The sequence below is a fragment of the Diorhabda sublineata genome, chromosome 9, assembly GCF_026230105.1.
Source record: "Diorhabda sublineata isolate icDioSubl1.1 chromosome 9, icDioSubl1.1, whole genome shotgun sequence".
Taxonomy (NCBI): domain Eukaryota; kingdom Metazoa; phylum Arthropoda; class Insecta; order Coleoptera; family Chrysomelidae; genus Diorhabda; species Diorhabda sublineata.
This window is the reverse complement of record NC_079482.1, coordinates 3,992,892-4,012,359: the sequence shown is the minus strand read 5'-3', so window position 1 is coordinate 4,012,359 and position 19,468 is coordinate 3,992,892. Positions and strand designations below refer to the sequence as shown.

Genomic DNA, 19,468 nt, shown 5'->3' with positions numbered 1-19,468 from the left:
TAATAAACAAATCAGCCGTTACTTTCAAGTTTAAATGAGGCTCTAGCAGCCGTAGCAGTAAATAATTTTATGTCGTAGTGAACAAATCGGAATAGTAAAAAGTGAACAATCTATTCCAATAAATTAGTGTTTTAAAAATTAGATAAGTGTTTAGTAGTAAGTTTCCATATATTTATTATTTGCGTAAATAGATTAAGTTAGTAAGATATACCGTGTGTATAAATTCATCCCACCATTTGAAAAGTAGTTCTACATTTAAATTCCGTGAATAGCGACACTAAATATAACTTTGTATGAGTGATAATAGATTAACCCATCCTTGGACCATACTACAGACTCATTCGCGAATAAATAATTCAATATCGACATGTGTCTCTAATCCATATTGCATTGTGTTGTTGTGGCACGAACCGTCCAGCAATCAAGCAATACTTGATGTTCTGCATTGTTGTTATTGTATGATGCTTGATTGAACGTGTTCGTCATTATGTAATTAAACTGAGAAGTTGATCCTTCGCGATCTAATCACACTTCTCAAATGCATCAAACGCAATTAGTTGCAATTCCAACAGGATACTACATCCTGTCGAATTCGAATTTACATTACCGAAGTAAACGCATCGAGAAGGCACGAATTGCTTAATTGATAAAATTGATAATTAAAAATTGATTAATCAGAAACGGTTTGTAGCAAATAATAATTTTATCATCGAGGTGCTTGAATGTTATTAAATAAATGGAATAATCTCCTGTAACTGGAAACTGTATCGTATACTTCAAGGTAATTCATAGATAAAAAAGAAATCAGCAAGACAATCAACAGGATCTATACCGGCCAATATTAAAAATAAAGTAATACTCGAGGAGTGTAAAAGAAATAGCAGGTGAAGACAGAATTAGAAATGAAGCAGAATGAAGAGCGATTGGATACAAGCTAAAATAGTATCGCTAAATGGCCAGAGAGCAAATAAGAAACCAGTTGAAACTGTATGGAAAGCACGATCAAATATCTAACGGAAAATAGGTAAACATAAGGAAACGTGTAATTAAGAGATAGCAGAAATACTGGAAATAATTAGGTACCAATATCCTTATGACTGCAACCTGCTTTTTATGATAACATTATCAGCTAGTATCACAAATATCTAGTACTGAAGAGAGGGAATTTGTTGGTAATCTTCTGGTTAATTTTTTCCCTAAAGGATGTACTGGTTTCAGTGCTACTTATTATTTATTCGGTGTGAAGCTGTTGTTTCGCATACACTGCGACCCAAAGAATTTATTGTATCCCAATGTCTTACTGGAGAACCCAGTGTTTACAGCTGAACCGTCAATCCCAAAATCTGGCTTTAATTGCCAGAGATCTTCGTCTTCTATTTCATACCCTTCCAGGTGTAGTGCTCTGGAGTTCCTGAGTGCTTCATATTTCGAGAGAATATGGATAGGAGTTTCCTGCAACGAAATCTGCACGCTGTGTTATCTTCTAGGTCTAGGTTCATACATTCAGCTGATCCATTCTGGTTATAGTTTCCTAGGAGTGTCTTTGTCTGTCTCAGCCCTTGTAGGTGCTCCCAATAATTGGTGACGGTACTATGCTTTGTATTTGATAATTTTGGCAATTAATAAAGCTATTCTATCATTTGCAAAGTAAGAGAATTGAAGGGAGGTTTCATTGGAACAGGTTCTAGGGTGCTCAAACCAGAATGTTCCAATTGAACGCAAAACGTTTCTGTTTTGGTGAAAGAAGAATATATTTTCATGGATTTAATATGCGTTGAGATACATTGATCAATCGAGGGATGAAAAACAGTTTTTATTGAGACTAACTCTAAAAGACACGGTAAAATGTAAATGAGTTAATCTTAATAATTCAATTATTAATTCTAATACCTCAGTGGCGTTAAACACAAAATTAACTTCATACAGAACTTCCCCTATCAATTTCTTTGCTCTATTCATTTCATAGAATTATAAATTGATGGATAATTTACAATTATATCAACATCTTCACCTTCACCAAGTTAATTCTGTATATAAAAACTATAGTTGTACTCGACAATAATTTTATCTTATTTTTATGTAAAAAATTTTCATTCCGTATTGTAGGAACCATTTTATCATTCTCGGGTTCACGAGGATGAAACTTTGAACATATGTCATCAAAAAACAAAAACAACATTAACGTACTCTTCTATTTTCATTGTCTATTCACATATTTACACGTCTAAAACTGTTTACGAAAAAAATGCTTTTAATTCAAGTACCTGACACTCCAGATAATGAATGATTTCAGTAGACAAAAATTAAAAGCTATTTGATCGGTCGGTCATACAAAGGTTGATCTACAAATCGATAATATTTACTCTAACATTAAGAGCGAGACCCCACAGACGTACTATAAGCTACAAATTATTATATCTGTACTAAATAATGAATATAGTTTGAGTGAAACTAAAAAACTCTTTAAAGCACATCAAACTAAAAAGAAAATAATTTTTTTTCAAATAAACTTAATACAATAATGAATGAAAAATACTTATATTACTGAAAAAAAAGTTCTGTTACATATTTCTCGTACATCAAACGCCCAACGGTTGTTGTATATACCTACATCTCGTCGAAACTTATATCGAGCCATAGGTGTAGTTGGTAAGGTTGTCAAAGATAGGAGGTTCCAATTTCCAATCGAACCAAATGTTTATTGAATAAGTCACTTGCTCTTCGTCCAAAGGAGAGTTTAGAACAAGCTCACAATAATAAATGATTATAAATCTTAATGTAACCGGTTCCAAATGTTCGTAAGGGATTTATAAGTTTGTCTACTGGCTGAATATTTCCAAATAGTGACGATCGTTGCTTAATTATCACTTAGACACGTGATATTGCTTTTCGACCTCTTCTGTCTGCGATGTTTTTGGTCGTTCATGTTATGTTCCATATTTGGCTAAAGGGTGAAGCGAAATCCTTTCCTATGCCTAAAGTTGCCGCATCCTGGACACGCGCCTTATGTATGCTTGAAGAAAAGCAACCTTCGTCAAAGAAACATGAAATTATCACTTGGCTAAAAGCCAACAATAATGAGTTTGATAACAATCTCTCGAGACTTAAGCTAACACAAATAGCTAGTATGAAATGAAAAGAAAATGTAAATGTCTTTGATGAATTCTTCCAAAGTCTTATTACCAATTTATCATTGCGAATTCAATGCCATTGAACTTATTTGGACCCACTGCAAGACTTCGTAAAGACAGATACAGATGTTAGAAGTGTCTGAGTATGTGGAAAGAGACTTTGAAAAATTGTAGTACAAATATTTGAAATGGATAACTGTGTTTGACATACCGAAAAAATAATTGAAGACAAGTTCACTTAGTTATAGATATTCTACCAATATTAATCAGTACTGGTGAAATCAGCTTAAATCTCGAATAGGTTGAGGTCTAAAGTACGATTATCTGCTGCAATTCCACATTCTCGGTCAAATAATCTGCTACCAACGTTAGAGAGGAATGTGAATCTATTTTATTAACGTTGAATTCCAGATTCTCAATCTACCAGGATCAAAACCATACTTTTCATAATATATGAATGGTTTCACCTGGTGTAGAATAACGTCGTGAAGCTGAGATTTCAATTCCTCATTACACCCTCATCACCTTTTTTCCTTGCCACTAGAAATTTACCAGATTTTAGCAACAACAGACAGACAGGAAGATTTCGTAGTAGAAATTTAGGTGAACTATTAGATCCAAATAAAAAGTTAAATTTTCAGATTGAGTGAGAAAAGTACCAGATGGCAAGCAATTCATATTTGAATCAATATTGCTCGGTTTACCACGTATATCTTTTTTCAAATAAAAGAATAGCAAATAGGACAAACATCGCAATAGCTGGGAAAAAGATGATAAAATCATTAAAATGGTCAAAACTTCGGTATAATTATCAAAATACTAAAATTCTTGGAACAAATTTGAATACAGACGAAGAGATTTTTTCAGAAATTGAATTTCAACAATTAATAAGACTTTATCAGTTTATATAGTAATAGTTGTTAATATCATAATATTTTTATATGTACAGGGTGTCCCAGAAATTGCACGCCAGGCTGACACGGGAGGTAGATCAGCTTTAGATCTATCAAATAAAAGCAACATGACCACAGTAAAAGTTTTTTAGTTTTCGAGATATTAACACTTTTAGGTTTTTTCAGAAAATATCTACTTTTTGCCCTATTTTTGTCTGTTATGGGCATAAAAAAACCTCTAATTTATAATTCTTTTTTTTCTGGGCTACCACTAATAGTTGGTTGAGACAACCCAGTATTCATTTTAATAAAAAGTAGCACGACATTAACAAAAAAAACAACTCAATCTTACCTTTTGTTTCAAAGCGAAAACCTTAACTAAAGTTTGGTTAGCGAATGTGAAAAAAAATGTACCAGACTGAGTCAGAAAATGTTCTTAAAAACTAGCCTACTCAGTGCTCTTTAAAAAATGGTATAATATTCATAGCTTTTTTTTTACTAAAAATTAAATAATATCAAGTATAGTCATTGAAGTCGTACTACTTTCGCAATATTTCAAATAAAAAATAATACGTAATACAAAGTTAAGCCGACTTTTGTCTTCACCTTACAACTTTTTAGTTACTATAATCGCTTTTTAGTTTAGCAATGTCTAATAGAGTTATCCATTATCCTTTTATAATTGTTGTTGTAGGCTGGCATCAAAATAATTTGGGTACAGAACATAGGGTTGTATTTTTTTTTTATTTTCATTAGATTTTACAATTACAACATTCAAATAAATATTTACCATTCAGAATTTACATTGAATAAACTATTATAGCAGATTTTTAAAATTTCTGCCACCTGCTCTTATGCATAACCTGCATCTTCTTAAAAACTGTGTCTTTAAACATCCTAAACTTAAATTGATTCGTTGCCGCAATTCATCGACCGATCGAATTGGTTTACTGTACACTTTATCTTTTAAACATCCCCAGTAGAAATCCAGTGGGTTTAGGTCTGGGGAGCGTGGGGGCCACAAAATTGGTCCTAGCCGGCCAATCCATCTTCTTGGGTATGTGTCATCCAGATAAGCTCTAACTGCGCGGGCATAGTGAGCAGGGCACCCATCATTCAGTTTCTCAGTGATATGGAGACAAAAGAAGGCTGCACATTCAATTAAAACTATTATTTTTTAGTTTCTTAATTTCGAAGAATTACGACTTCAATGACAAAACGTGGTATTATTCAATTTTTAGTAAAAAAGAACTATAAAAGGTAAGATAGAGTTGTTTTTTTTTGTTAATGTCGTGCTACTTTTTATTAAAATGAATACTGGGTTGTCTCAACCAACTATTAGTGGTAGCCCAGAAAAAAAAGAATTATAAATTAGAGGTTTTTTATGCCCATAACAGACAAAAATAGGGCAAAAAGTAGAGATTTTCTGAAAAAACCTAAAAGTGTTAATATCTCGAAAACTAAAAAACTTTTACTGAGCTCATGTTGCTTTTATTTGATAGATCTAAAGCTGATCTACCTCCTGTGTCAGCCTGGCGTGCAATTTCTGGGACACCCTGTATAAAAATTGGCTCGAAACGGTTTACTTTTTCACATTTCACTTTTAATGATATCTCTCTTCCAATAAATCTCAGAATTTTAGAACACTTTAGTAGAAATTCAAGCCCTTTAGAAAAGGTCGTTAATCATATTGCGGCAAATCCTGAGTCCACGAGATCTGCGACAAGAAAGGCCGTAAACACCATTAATATCAACATTTTGGCTGGAAATGTAAAGACAAGGTTTACTGGTTGTATATCTGAAGCTTTTCAACTGATTAGTTGTCTAAATCCTTTCCTATAGCACGATATTCCTTGTTTTAAGAATAAAAACAAATATCTAAACTATAACATTTGTGTAATTTATAAAAAAGGCGATATACACAAAAATTAAAAAAGAAACTCACCGTCAGTATGGAATAATTGGTGTACATGAATGTGGGGACCTTGATTCTTGATTATTTTTGTTAATTGGGGGCAGACTAGCTCGCATGGCATGGCCCCTCACCTCGGGGCGGCTCACCAGCCGAGCACATGTGCTCCCAGTGCGTTTTGGTGTTACGAACCACTCTTATTTCAAGGAGGTTTCTATCGTCTGAAACAAAATTGAATATTTTCTAAAAAAAGAATTAAAAGATTGTAGGAAACTGTACAACCCATCGAAATTGTCGCAAAGGATCAACAGAAAATATATTATTCATGAGCATTCGATCAATTTGAGACCTTCTACTAAACTCACATTGGTTCAGTGCTTGCCTGCGGCGTTTCCCATTTCAATATTTCATTCATTGCGAATGATGTTGGTTCGTTCTTATGATTATCGATTTATTCATAAAAAGATTGTAGACATTAGCGTCTCTCATTCATTGAATATAAAGTAATAGAAAACATTCGATAAAACAGAAATTTCAGTGTATATTTCATTATTAACTGAATCACAATCTATTAGCTCAACTCAAAACAAACTGCAGTTCGTAAAAGTTTCTCGAAAACTCTTATAAATTCTGTTAAAGTTTGCACAGCTTCCAAGCACAATGGATGTAATTTTTAGTTTAGAACTCGTTCACTGACGTAGACCGTGAAGCCAGCCTGTTCTATTATGTTAATAGACGTTAATATTTGCGGGGGGATATTTAATCATAAATTAATCACAGTATATCGTGGCCATTCCTATAGAATTAATGTCTAAGAAGATCTTTTTATTTGTTTACGATAACTACGAGATATAGAATATTCTGAATATGATTAACATGTATATAAACAAGTCGAACAGCCGTAGTAGTCAGTAAATATTTGATAAAAGTGTTTAGTGAATATTTCAGTTGATAGTGAATAGCGAAGTGTTTAGTGCATCGTTTAGTGTATTCGTATATGTATGTTATCGTATAAATAAATTAAATAAGTGAGAAGCACCGTGTGTATCAAATTAAAACTCTCCTTCTGTACATTGCAGCAAATATATATGCATAGATTAAGTTTCGAATTGGTCAAATTTATTACTTGACCGATGGTTTTAGAAAGATCGTTTTAAACTCACTGGTAAATTCGGCCAAAAAATGTCACATGTTTGGTTAGGTTAAGTTAGGTTTCAGTTTGTACAATCGGTTGCTTGAATAAGAGCTAGAGAATTTGGGCCAGAGAAATTTGGAAAGCAATATTTGTATTCAGATAATAAATACCTATACTTTCCATTAAAAATATTTGAGTTGCAACTGACATTCGAAAGGGGTTGAAGGGAATGATCACATTTTCACGTGGAAGTTGAAGTCAGTTCAACTGAAATATTTCATTTGGAAGAAGATATTTTCTATAATTTTCATTATTCAGTTACAAATAAAACGTTCTTTGAAACCAGTATCATTTCACCGATAAACAACAAAACTACTAAAAACTAACGTGATGTATCACGAGAAAAAAATATAACTTCACCAAAGTCAAGTAAAATTCCAGCTTTATTAAAATAGTTGGTTAACTTAATTGCGTTAGTTCAACTTCTTCTCGCTTATTTTAACCAAACCTCCTCTGTAAATCAAAGTTTCCAAGAGTGAGAATGGGAATCAGCACAAACTTAATGCCCGTTAGGAAATAAGTTTCTAACTGTCTAAAAAAAGAAAGAAATTTACTTGAGCTTCAACGACCTAGTTGAAACCAATTCAACTGAAAATAATTAGAAGCATCATTGAAGTACAAATATGAAATCTAGACTAGGTATAAAAACAGATTTTAATATTTGATCCTGACGTTCAAAAAGTGGAATTTATATTAGGATATACAAAATCTATAACTCCTATTATTACGAACTCGTCAACTCGACGAAGCCGGTCCTGTTCAGTTATGATGGAAGTCTAAAATTTGGCGAAAGCGAATTTGTTTGATGTTTGTGTTTACCACAGCGACGATTTGTTTACATTGTTTTTCTTCATACGCTTTATTATTTATTTGTTTACTCACTTTCTAGAATTCTAGAAATTTATATCTGATATATATGCGAGCTTGTTTAACAGCGAGAGTTTACAACTATAATCGGACAACCGTTAATAAGGAAGCTATAATTAAGAATTATACAGAGTTGTACTTAACACAATAAGCGAAGAAAATTTCTGTAAAATTGAATACAAAGATGAATTTGTAGCTTTAAAGTTTTAATTGTAACTTGCTTCCAAGTATAGAAAAAGCTGGGAGGTTTCCAAAAAACTTATTATCACGTTTGTGGTTTCGTTAATCAAATATAAACCAAATTTATTTTACAAGATACAACTACATTGGTAATTCCCGTGCAGGTTTCGTAGAACAAAATTTCGAGTAGATAAGCAGCTGCGGATGAATGTTTTCTGCAACGGTTGGTCACCAATTACTAACCTACAAGCGCTGGGTATGTGGATGATCGAATGTTTTCCATCGTCTTTTTTGTCGATTGTTGATCGAAAAGAATGCGGTGGTAAACTGTGTGATGATCTGAAGTTTAATAAATTCATGAGCAGGACCTTTATCCGATGCTAAATACAGCTCTTCCTTTGTCAAAAGGAGTTCAAAGCAATTAGGGAATGTAAAATCGTGTGGATTGTTGCTTATCAACGACATTGAAATCCAATACTAATTTCATACATAGCCGAAGCACTGGGAAGCTTGGTTTCCGTCCGATATAATCACCAACAAGTTGAATGCGTTTCTCAAATCTTCACTATTGACAATAAGAGACTATCTTCCAGAATCTGGATCATCAATTTTGTTGGTTTCATATTTTTGCAAAGGAAGAACTTTAAATTCATGCGTGGCTTAACAGACCTAGCCAATGTCACACAAATATATTTCCCTCCCTAATAATGTACTCAATAACGAATTGAAGGAAGGCTGGGTTGAAATTTGAATTGATAGATATTTTATTTTCAATATAAAGCGATACATATTCTACCAACACCCGTGAGCGTGAGAGTTCTCAAAACTATTGTATTAGAAGTCATATCGATTAGTCATTGTTTTTAAGCTTTATAAATGATGTCGAATGATGTTTTACCAACCTTAAAAAATCCGACGACATCAATATGAAAAAAACTGCGCTATTCTGATATTTATGATCAGAATTTTCTCAACCGACAAGGAGAAAAAACGCTTATACCATGTATAAGAAACTGCAGAAGATATGGACGAAAATGTCCGTGGGAATTCTGTTGGTTGAGTTGAGACGACGAACCGAACGAAAATCATTAAACCGTACAGACACCATCGTAATATTTTCCGATAAACTTCGGGTTATAAGAGGTTTTCATATAGTTCTTATCTAAAACGAGATTTTTCGAAAGAAAAAAGTCTCAAGCTAAAAGTGGAGAACTAGCGTTTGAGTTTTTCATGTCTGGAAACATGTATGAATAAGTGAAAAGTGATTTATATGTATTCATCAAATCATAATGATAAGACAACGAGAAATTATTCAGTTTATTTATTTACCAATAAAGAAAATGCTAATTAATATGGTAATTTGACGTTTTTGATCTCGTAGGATCGATTCATTCCAAATTACTATATAATATAATTATAAACAGAAGTACTAATTCCATTAGTCAACATTTGCTTGCGTTTTTTCGACTACATATCGCAATTCATAGAAAAAGAAATTTTTTCCAAGCTATCACTCAATTAAAATAACCCAACCTAAGCTAAAATAATTTTAATCCTGAACTAACATAATTCAATAACCAGAAAATGGATCCAATTCTCGATATGCTCAATAACATCAACAGAAACTTTTCAAATGGAATATAAATGAAAGTTGAATCAATAGAAACATTAACAACAATTATATTTAAGTTTTTTCTTATTGTGCATCTTCCATCTATTCAGCCAAGCTCCCATGTGCTAAATATAGGCTCCAAATTAAGAAATGAAAAATAATGTTTACTCCCCGTATAAAATTCGATAAACATTCAACAAACCGGCAGTCCACGTGGACTCATCATCTCCAATGTATACATCGAATCGTAAACATGAATATCGGAGCTGACGGAAGACGGATGTACACAATTTCTTCGAAACATTCGTCGTTTCGTTTAATTCATAAATTTCTCTAAGTAAATAAAGACAGGTATGAATTTAATAATAAAAGTTTAGATATACTAACACAGCTAGTTATTTTAAATATATTCGAATGTTTAAAAAAGGAAAATATTCTGATAATACATTCATAATAAGAATTGCTGAATTAACTAGAGTAAATAACTTTTCCATTTATCTAGTAGTCACGAAAAGGGCTGCAGTGGATTATTCAGAGAATCGAAAAACGTGTAAAGAAAAACTGAAATTAGTTGACAAAGCTACTTCAGATTTAATACGTAGAGCAATTTATAGTTTATATAATATCTAATGCTACATTAATATCTGCTATAAAATATTTAAAAGCTGTGTAGCTGATTATCATGAAGATATGACAACAGAATTATTTGGAAAGTGATTTAATGAACAGCTGATATTAATTTTCATTCATAGTGATTGGAATAATAATCATGGTCAGCTGACTTTTCAAAATTTTCTTTAAAAATATTTTCTCCATACGTGGTAGGCTGCCACTGCCTGCCCTACCTACGGACTCACTCTTGAATCGTGGATACTCATAGTGCCTAATGCATTTTAGGAACTTTCACTCGAGAAGAAATAATTTAAACTCGGCTCCTGGACTATGAGATAGAACTACTATAAAGATTTTTTATAACAATTGAACAATTGATTTTGTATTTCATCACCAATTTCTGTCAGTTTATTTTTACTCGTATTAACCAATAATAAATATTCTGCATAGAATATTTCTGTTAACTTATTGGGCTATTTTGTGAGGTAAAGCTTATTCAATTTCTTTCGTTTCTATTCTTATTCAATTCGAATAGAATTGAAAGTCATTTTTCAACCATCTAGACATGTAGAGAATTTTGAAAGCTGAACAACAAATACCTGGATTCCTGTGAAAAATGGAACGATTTGTTTTCGAAGGACAGAAACGATTTTGATTTTCGATGTTATACGTTTGATATCTGAGTCATACTCTTGTAGCTACTCTCATATTTTAGGTCAATCTAATTTTTTTTATTAACTCAATATTTAATTATATGCTTCATCATTTTTGGTCTCTTCTAGTTTAACGTTAGTTTCTTTTATAATTTTTTTAAAGACAGATGAAAATTGCAGTTTCGACTGTTTATTAAAATATGATATTGAAACGTCAATTTTCATCAGTCATCAAAAAATTATTAAAAAAACTAATTTTAAACCAGAATAAATTAGAAAAATTTATTTAATTACAGTAGAACGTCGATTATCCGGCCGTCAGTTATACGGATTCGCGATTATCCGCACTATCAACTGCGACCAATTAAATAATTAAGTATTATTGAGTCAAGTTACAAAATCTTCAATAATTTGTACTAAAAGTCGAATTTATGCAAGCACGAACGAGTCGGAACTGGCATTAACCCGCCAGCGCGTCTAAATATTTGAAAATGTCGAAGCGTGTTATCGCTTAAAGACAAAATAAATATTATTGATTCATTAAAAAAGGAAAAAGCGGTCATAAGTTATCTGATGAGTATGGTGTATGATTAGGAAGAATACCGATTCAATTTTGTCGTACACCTGCAAATTAGATAGTGAAGGTCGAAGTAAACATCGGAAAATGATGAAAAACCCGAAAAACGAACTTTTAGAAGTCGATTTGTATTGTTGGTTTTACAAAAACTATCAACTGGGCAACCGATTTCTGGCCCTTTACTCTGTGAAAAAGCATTACAGTTCAAACTTATTGCAGATGAATGCAATAGCAGGAAATGGAAGAAGATGAAACAGAAGAAAATATGGACGTGGAAAATGATGTGGGATAAAGCAATTCAGGCTTTGGAAACAGTTCTCGAATATTTTGAAAAACATCATACATCAGCTGAAACGAATTTGTGATACAGCAGCAATGAAAAGAAAAAGGAGCTTACGTCAAATCCCAATTACCAATTATTTTAAACCAAATTATACTTATTATTAAACTTATTTTAATTCACAAAACCTGCTTTTCGTCATACATTCGATTATCCGAATCCCTAACGACAACAATTAGTCCGGTAATCGAGTTTCCAGTGTATATAGTTTATTGTGTTTAAAAATTATTTGAACACTTGTCTATATTTTCAGTTATTTTTCTCAATGAATTATCAGTATATTGTTATTTAATAATATCTAAACTAGTATATTCGCCAAATTACAATCACCAATTAAAAATATCTCGTGAAAAAGTTACACTTCAATTAAACTATAATAATAATGTTCCCAAGAAATCAAAAAGTAATCTCCTTTTCGTGCAATTCGCTCGTTAGTATTTGAAAGTCTTACTTTGAAGCATTTCTAGTGGAAAAATACGGGTCTCAAGACTTATAGCATGAGGTTTCTCAAAAGAAAAGCACCTAGGGAATTTTATAGATACCACATATATCTACGAAGGAACACACGCTATTCGTATCCTGAAAAATCAATTTTATTTTTCATTGGGGAAAGTAAAAAAACGCAATTCGAAATTGATACAGTAATCATTGAAAACTTGATCACTCAAAATTGATTTTAACAACTTCAGAATCATCATATTTGATCAACAAACAAAAAAATAGAAAACAGTTTGATTCATTGGCATCCCGGTGGTGGGACAAGAGGCGAAAGGCCTTGAACATTTTGGTTAAAACAGATGAAAGGTGTTAGAAACTGGGAGGAGGAAAAGATAGGAAACAGGAAGTTGAGGTGGGAAATAAGGGAGAAGTTGTAGACATTATAGGGTCAGATTCACCCCAATATGAGAATCTAGAAAGTATTGTTCCCAGCGCAATCACAATAAGGATCTAAAACTCTATCCAACTCTCTCTATTTCTTGCTTTTCCCTTTCAGATTATTCAAATCTATCTTGATTTTCTTCTATTTTTAACTTGCTTTACGAATACCAGTTATAACAGGAATAATATATTTTTTGCTAGCAGCTAGTTTGGTTTTTTATGACGACCAAGGCAAGTGGTGGCAAGACCACGCATGGAAGGACACTAATTTTGTAACATTGTCACATATCACTAAGAACAGATCAAAGAACTCCTATCCCCACAGGTGAGGACAAATGAATTGGACAAATAATGGACTGGTAAGTTTGAATAAAATCCTATCTCGTCCTGTTTTTAAGTTCAGTATCTCATTTGATGGACAACTACAGTGCAAATCTGCAGAAAAACAATTTTCCAGTAGAATTAAGAACAACGGGGATGTGTTTGGTTCCATATAAGTTCATTATAATCTTTATCAACCGATGAGAATTTTTTCTTTCTTAGATTTCACGCTTCTTGCTGTGGAGGATGAAGAAGAGAGCGAATCATCGAAGTTGTATCCATCATTTTCATCAGGAGATATATACGTTTGGAACTAATAGATCATTTTATTCCTCAGTAAACTTTGCAATAAAAATTTCGATCCCAGGGGTGCGAAAAACTGTTCATCGATCGCCCTACATTCCTTGATGATCTCGCTTCATGAAAATTTTAAAGTTTCAACTTCATTTCACGTAAATCTATATAAAATTAAATTGATGAATAAGTTTTTTTTAATCCACACGAGCAGGTTTATAGAAATAAATCAATTTTTAAATGTTAAACAGCATACGAATGAAATTAATTTGTGATTTTTGTAGTTTTGGAATCAACAAAAAAATTATTTTCACAAGCTCATTCCACGTAATAGATTTTTGTGAGCAAAAATGGTTTCAGTTTTATTGTATCAGTCATAGTTTAATAACATTGCAATTATTTTGAAAAAAAATCGTATTGATATTACAGGGACTATTTATAAACAGAAAACTACCGTAGTACCAATGAGATAATCAGCATGATTTGGGGAAATTTAAATATATTACACAGATGGCGCTGCCATTGTATAATATATGACGTTTATGAAGTACCAGCTTTCAAAAGACTATGTATAAAATTTCATGGCATTCCGGTTAGTCAGAAAAAAGTGACCGCCATTTAAGTGAAGCTACTTTTATTATTTTCAAAGCAATGAATTCAAAATAATTTCGTGTGTTAATTTATCATTGCTCCTTGACGAAAAAAAAAATACTGTACAATCTTTGCAATGGTTAAAAAAGTGTTAGCAAGACTCTACACCATTGAAAAGAACCATTTGTTTTTAGTTTCCTGGATTTAAACGTAGTCGTTTTGACACCGATGATGCTGAACGCTCTGGTCGTCCAATTGAAGTCATTACATCAAAAAAGTTCACAAATTGGTTATATCTAATCGTAATAGGTGAGATATTTGAGACCATAAAGATATCTGAAGCCAGGGTGTTTACAATTATGTATAAACTCACAGTCGATCAAAAACGACAACGTGTTGATGATTCAGAGCAGTGTTTGTGCATGTTTACAAGTAATAAATCATATTTTTAGCATCTATATGTGGCAATGGATCTATCCCTTCACTCCGGAATCAAAACGATCATCATCTGAGTGGACTGCAGCCGGTGAAGCTTATTTGAAGCGTCCAAAAGCACAATAGTCAGCTGGGAAGGTTATGGCTTCAGTATTTTGGAATGCGCATGGAATATTGTTCATCTTCAAAAGGGAGAGATAATCAATATAGTTGTTGGATCGTGTGAATACAAAAATCAAGGAAATCCGGCCAGTGTTTCACCAAGACAATGCACCGATTTAAAAGTCGATGGCAACGATAGTCAAATTGAACGAATCACACTTCTAATTGCTTCCTCATCCACCGTATAGTCCTGATCTGACACCCAGTGAATAAATTCAGTTCAAATGAAGGAGAAATTGATTAATGAAATCGATTTTTGCCAAAAAATGTGTTTTTCTTAGTTAGTCGCACGACTTATTGAGTGATGTGTTAGTTACAGTATTGAAACAAGATAAGAAATACCAATGTAATGCTTCTGCATACAATATAGCACTATTCTAGATAAAAAAAATGTAAAACGTCCTAGCTAGATTAATAGTAAGAGCAAGAAAACGCGGACTGCATATAAATGAACAGAAAACGAAATAAAGGAAACTTCCAAAGACCAACCAGCAACTTATTATTAAAAGTGGATAAAGGTGGGGAATTCAATAGGTGGAAAATAGAATAGAAAAGGAAAGGGAAGCAGCAGGAACTCTATAAGCAGAGTAAAATTCTGAAATAATCAAAATTAAAGCAAAGTAGAGTTTATAAAATAGTTATTCCTCCAAAAGTGCTGTACTGCTCCGATCTATGGATATTATCAAAAGAAAATAAACTGGAAGTAAAGGAAAAACTTCAGGATGAATTAAATCCGATGAGGAGGTTTGGAGCAGAGGAAATAATGGCCAACAACTACCCTGGTTTTAAGAGCCCAACGAGTTAGATCGTTGGGACACGACTACCGAATGAGTATTGATGGAATACCCAAAAAGTTACTAAGAGTAGGTAACGCAGTAAGAAAAAAAATATCGAGAGCAGAAGAAAGCACAAAAAAATGGATAGAAGAGGTGAAGACAGATAAAAAAAAGTATAGAAAGATTATACGGGATTTTAAGACAGAGCGCCCAGCAGGACCAGAGTCTTTTAGATCAAAAAGCTTTATTCTTCGCAACTGCTTCTAATCCTCTACAAGGCCAGATTCTTTGGAAGATTGATCGCACATTTGGAGCTCGGATCCTAAACATACCGTTAGGATGGCGATCTAGAATTGAGCAGAAACTTTCACAGCCTAGAACATAGAAGAAAGGTCGCTGACCTGATGCTCTTCCGAGCTATCCAACATAATACCACCTAGAGCAGTATCCACAAGATCTAATCAACATGCAGACGTAGCTCATGATCAGCGAGATCGCTTGAAAACGTGTCACTGATCAAATGGCATAAAAAAAATTCCGTAGTTTATTACCACTCTTGTTTTTGAGACCTAACTTAACCTAACCGGTAATTGCACAAATACTTCCTTGACTTCTTAACGTTCTTAACAGCTTCTTAACGTTAATGAATTCTTGAGCTAGAGACTGCAATACAACATGAAAAGAGTAATTTATGTATATGTACTCCCATATAAAAATGTAATTTGTAAGGTAATGTAACACGCACAGCCTTAGTTATTCACAAAACCGATAAATCAATATAAAATAGAATCCTTTAAAAGGAGTTCATTGTTAAAAGCACCTGAAGTAAGCCCCACATTAAATAAAATATATTTATTCAAGAAGCAATGGAAAAGAAAATTATTTTGTTCTGAGTGCGTGTGCCAATACGAATATCATTGTTGAGGTCTAAAAAAAATAATGATGAAAGTGGGTGTTATATATAGTTCAACTTCAAAAAGAAAAATAAAAGAATAAATTGGAGTAAGAAAGTGTTTATTATTCAGTATTTTGAATGGAGTCGTGCGTGTGGGTCGAAATGATTGGAAAACTTTTTATTCGCTCAATTTTGTATACTTACAAGGTTACATTCCACTATTGGGAGCCTCGACATCAAATTTTCTTTCGTTTAAAGTAATTCTTGCACCAGGTATTGATTGGTGGACGATTTTGATCCCATATTATGGTCTACGCGATAATTTCAAAAGTTCAAACAACTATTTCGTTGCATCTAGTCTAAGATGGATAATGGATTAATGGATAACAATAATACTGGCTAAGAGAAAAACGATTGTTGTACTAACGAGCACGCTTGCTGAGTATCAAGGAACTGTGGAATAACTTATACAGGGACGAAGATAATAAAAATATACCAGAAAAAACAGTGTTTGGTTGAAGAAGATAGCGAATAGAAAGGCTGTATTCTAGCCAACGATTTAGTATCTGAACTATAGGAGGAGATGGCGAACACTGAAGGTACTGAGGTCATGGACATGCCACCTATGGAAGGCGTGATTATAATAAGGTTATGAACATCGAACCAATAGAGGGGAGAGAATAATGAAGAAATTGTGAACATAACACCTATAGAGAGAAGAGAAGAAAATGATGAGAATCTAACAAACGAAGCAGCAGCACTTAGTTTCGAAGATAACATGAAACAAAAACCATTATACCATTTACCTCGTTTAAAAGGCTTTTACCGACGATATTTTAGATATAAATGTCGAAAAGACAATTAAGGAAATAGAAATTCATAACTCAATATATAAATCGGAATCGTGGAACTTTGACTATATTTGAACTGCTTTATTTTACCAGAATTTTGAATGATAAACATCTTTTCCTAAAAAAATGTGGTCAAGAAAACTCGGTGTAGAATCATTTCGTCACACAATGCCAACAAACCGTTTTGAGTTTCTTCTATGATGAAGCAACGCATGCCGATAGAAAAAGCAGTGGACAAGTTTACAGCGATAAAAAACTTTTGGAAAATTTTCATCTATAAGTAACTGTGAATTTTTAGAGACATGTATTTACCCAGCAAATTGGACAAATGTGGTCTGAAATTTATCATGTTGTACAACTCAAAAACTTATTATAAGTGTTCTGCTATTTCGTATACGGAAAAAAACCAAACCGAAGATTCTAAGAGGGTCTGATCCCTATTCAGTTTGTCATGAAGGTAACAAATATAATAGCTGGATCTAATAGCAGCGTTACAATGGTTTTGATCATTGGAACTAACACAAATGCTCAAAAAATATGAATTTACCATGGCTGGAACCCCCCGTAAAGATGAGAGGGATGTACAAGTACAAAATATATGATATAAATTGGAATTAACAAAAGAAGTGCAAAGATATGGCAATAATGACGCTGACCACCCAGGTGTTTCTTAAAGTGCAGGAACAAATGGTAGTCGCCGGGCGCCAGATCAGTGCTGTAGGGAGGATGATGTAGAGTTTCCCATTGAAAAGATTTGATGAGATCTTTGGTCCGATTAGCCACATGCAGCAAAACGATACCCTTATTCAACTTGCCACGTCTTTTGTTCTGGATTGCACGACGCAGATTGTTTACAATAAGACGCTGCATTGATTGTCTCATTACGAGGCCGAAACTCCACTAGCAATACTCCTTTTCTGTCCCAAAAAACTGTGCACATGATTTTCCGGGCAGAAATTGTTTGCTTAAACTTTACTTTTTTGGGTGATGATCACTCATAATGTTTTGTCCGTAAACTTCACAGATCTCACGATGAATATCGATCGGTTTTACGCCTTTAGCACTAAGAAATCGTATAACAGCCCGTACTTCACAATCGAGATGATTCACGATTGTTGCAAGCATCTTAAATACTCAGTAAGGAACGTACACAATGAAGAATCAGACTGTAATGGCGTCAGTGCGTAGATAAGAGATGTAGGTAACCAGCGCGCATGTGCGGAACGTCGACCTTGGAATTGCGGCGGCGGAATCGTAAAATGGTACTTAGGTAAAAAATATGCCTCGTATCAGAAAGTTCTATGCATTATAACGATGACAAGGACAAAAAAGCGAGAAATCACAATTTTCTACAATTCGACCAAGGGAGAGATGATACATTTGGCCAGCAGTGTCATTAAAAAACAGTTGCTTGGAAAACACGAAGATGGCGGTATGCTAGAAGCGGCTGGAATCGATTTTTAGTAGTGCCATCGATTGCAAATATCGAACAATGATTATACTCAAACTAACTTCTTGAAAACCTCAGCTCAGGCCCTTTTTTCGTGACCACCTAAATTTGAGATTATGTTTCATTATTTGGAAAAAATATTTGTGTTTCATTTTATTCTTTAAGCTTGTATAAAAGTTAACAAATGGGTCACCAAGGGCCCTTGCTGCGGCTTTTGTTTTAGTTATTCGACGTTGTGGTTCTAGGGTGATTTCGTCTTGAAAATGATCCATTCGCTTACAACCTCAAATTTTGATTCCATATATATACAATAATATCGAAAATAACAAAGCTATGTTTATCTATGTTTAACGAAAACAAATCTTGACCGTTCAATATTGATTGCTTTCTAAAACAATAGTTTTGGGGCATTGTAAAATTTATCTTTAGAACTAGTTGAAAGCATCGTAAATATGAATATTTAACGATTCAATAATCACCGAAAGTCTATAAATCGATAAATAATTTACGTAATATATACCGCAGTAATATCATAGTAATTTCCATATGTTCTTGTTCCCTTGCTTTGAACAATATCGCTCCAATATATATTTTCATTCTTTGTCTAATGGAAATATCATTAAAGTTTCGTTTTCTGGATATTGCGGTAATAAAAAATGCTATACTGGATGTCTCAATATGTTCAGTGACTTTTTAAGAGGTATAGGATTTGATTTTGAAAAAAACCACTAAAAATTTTAAAAAATTGATGAAATTTATATCAGAATCGATAGAACGATCAGTATAATTTAATGTTTGAAGATGATTTCATGCGAATGTTGGCCGCGGCTCCGCTTTAAATA

At 33.1% G+C, this 19,468-nt stretch overlaps 1 protein-coding gene across 3 annotated transcripts in view; it reads right to left on the bottom strand.

Moving 5' to 3' along the window:
- LOC130449129 (1-phosphatidylinositol 4,5-bisphosphate phosphodiesterase epsilon-1-like) overlaps positions 1 to 19,468 on the bottom strand; it is a 337,095-nt gene that overhangs the window by 196,429 nt on the left and 121,198 nt on the right. For all 3 annotated transcript variants that reach the window (XM_056786816.1, XM_056786818.1, XM_056786817.1), the window contains one exon: positions 5,970 to 6,157. In XM_056786816.1, coding sequence (XP_056642794.1) covers positions 5,970 to 6,060 — 91 coding nt within the window. In that variant the 5' untranslated portion in view covers positions 6,061 to 6,157. The remainder of the gene's footprint in view (positions 1 to 5,969; positions 6,158 to 19,468) is intronic.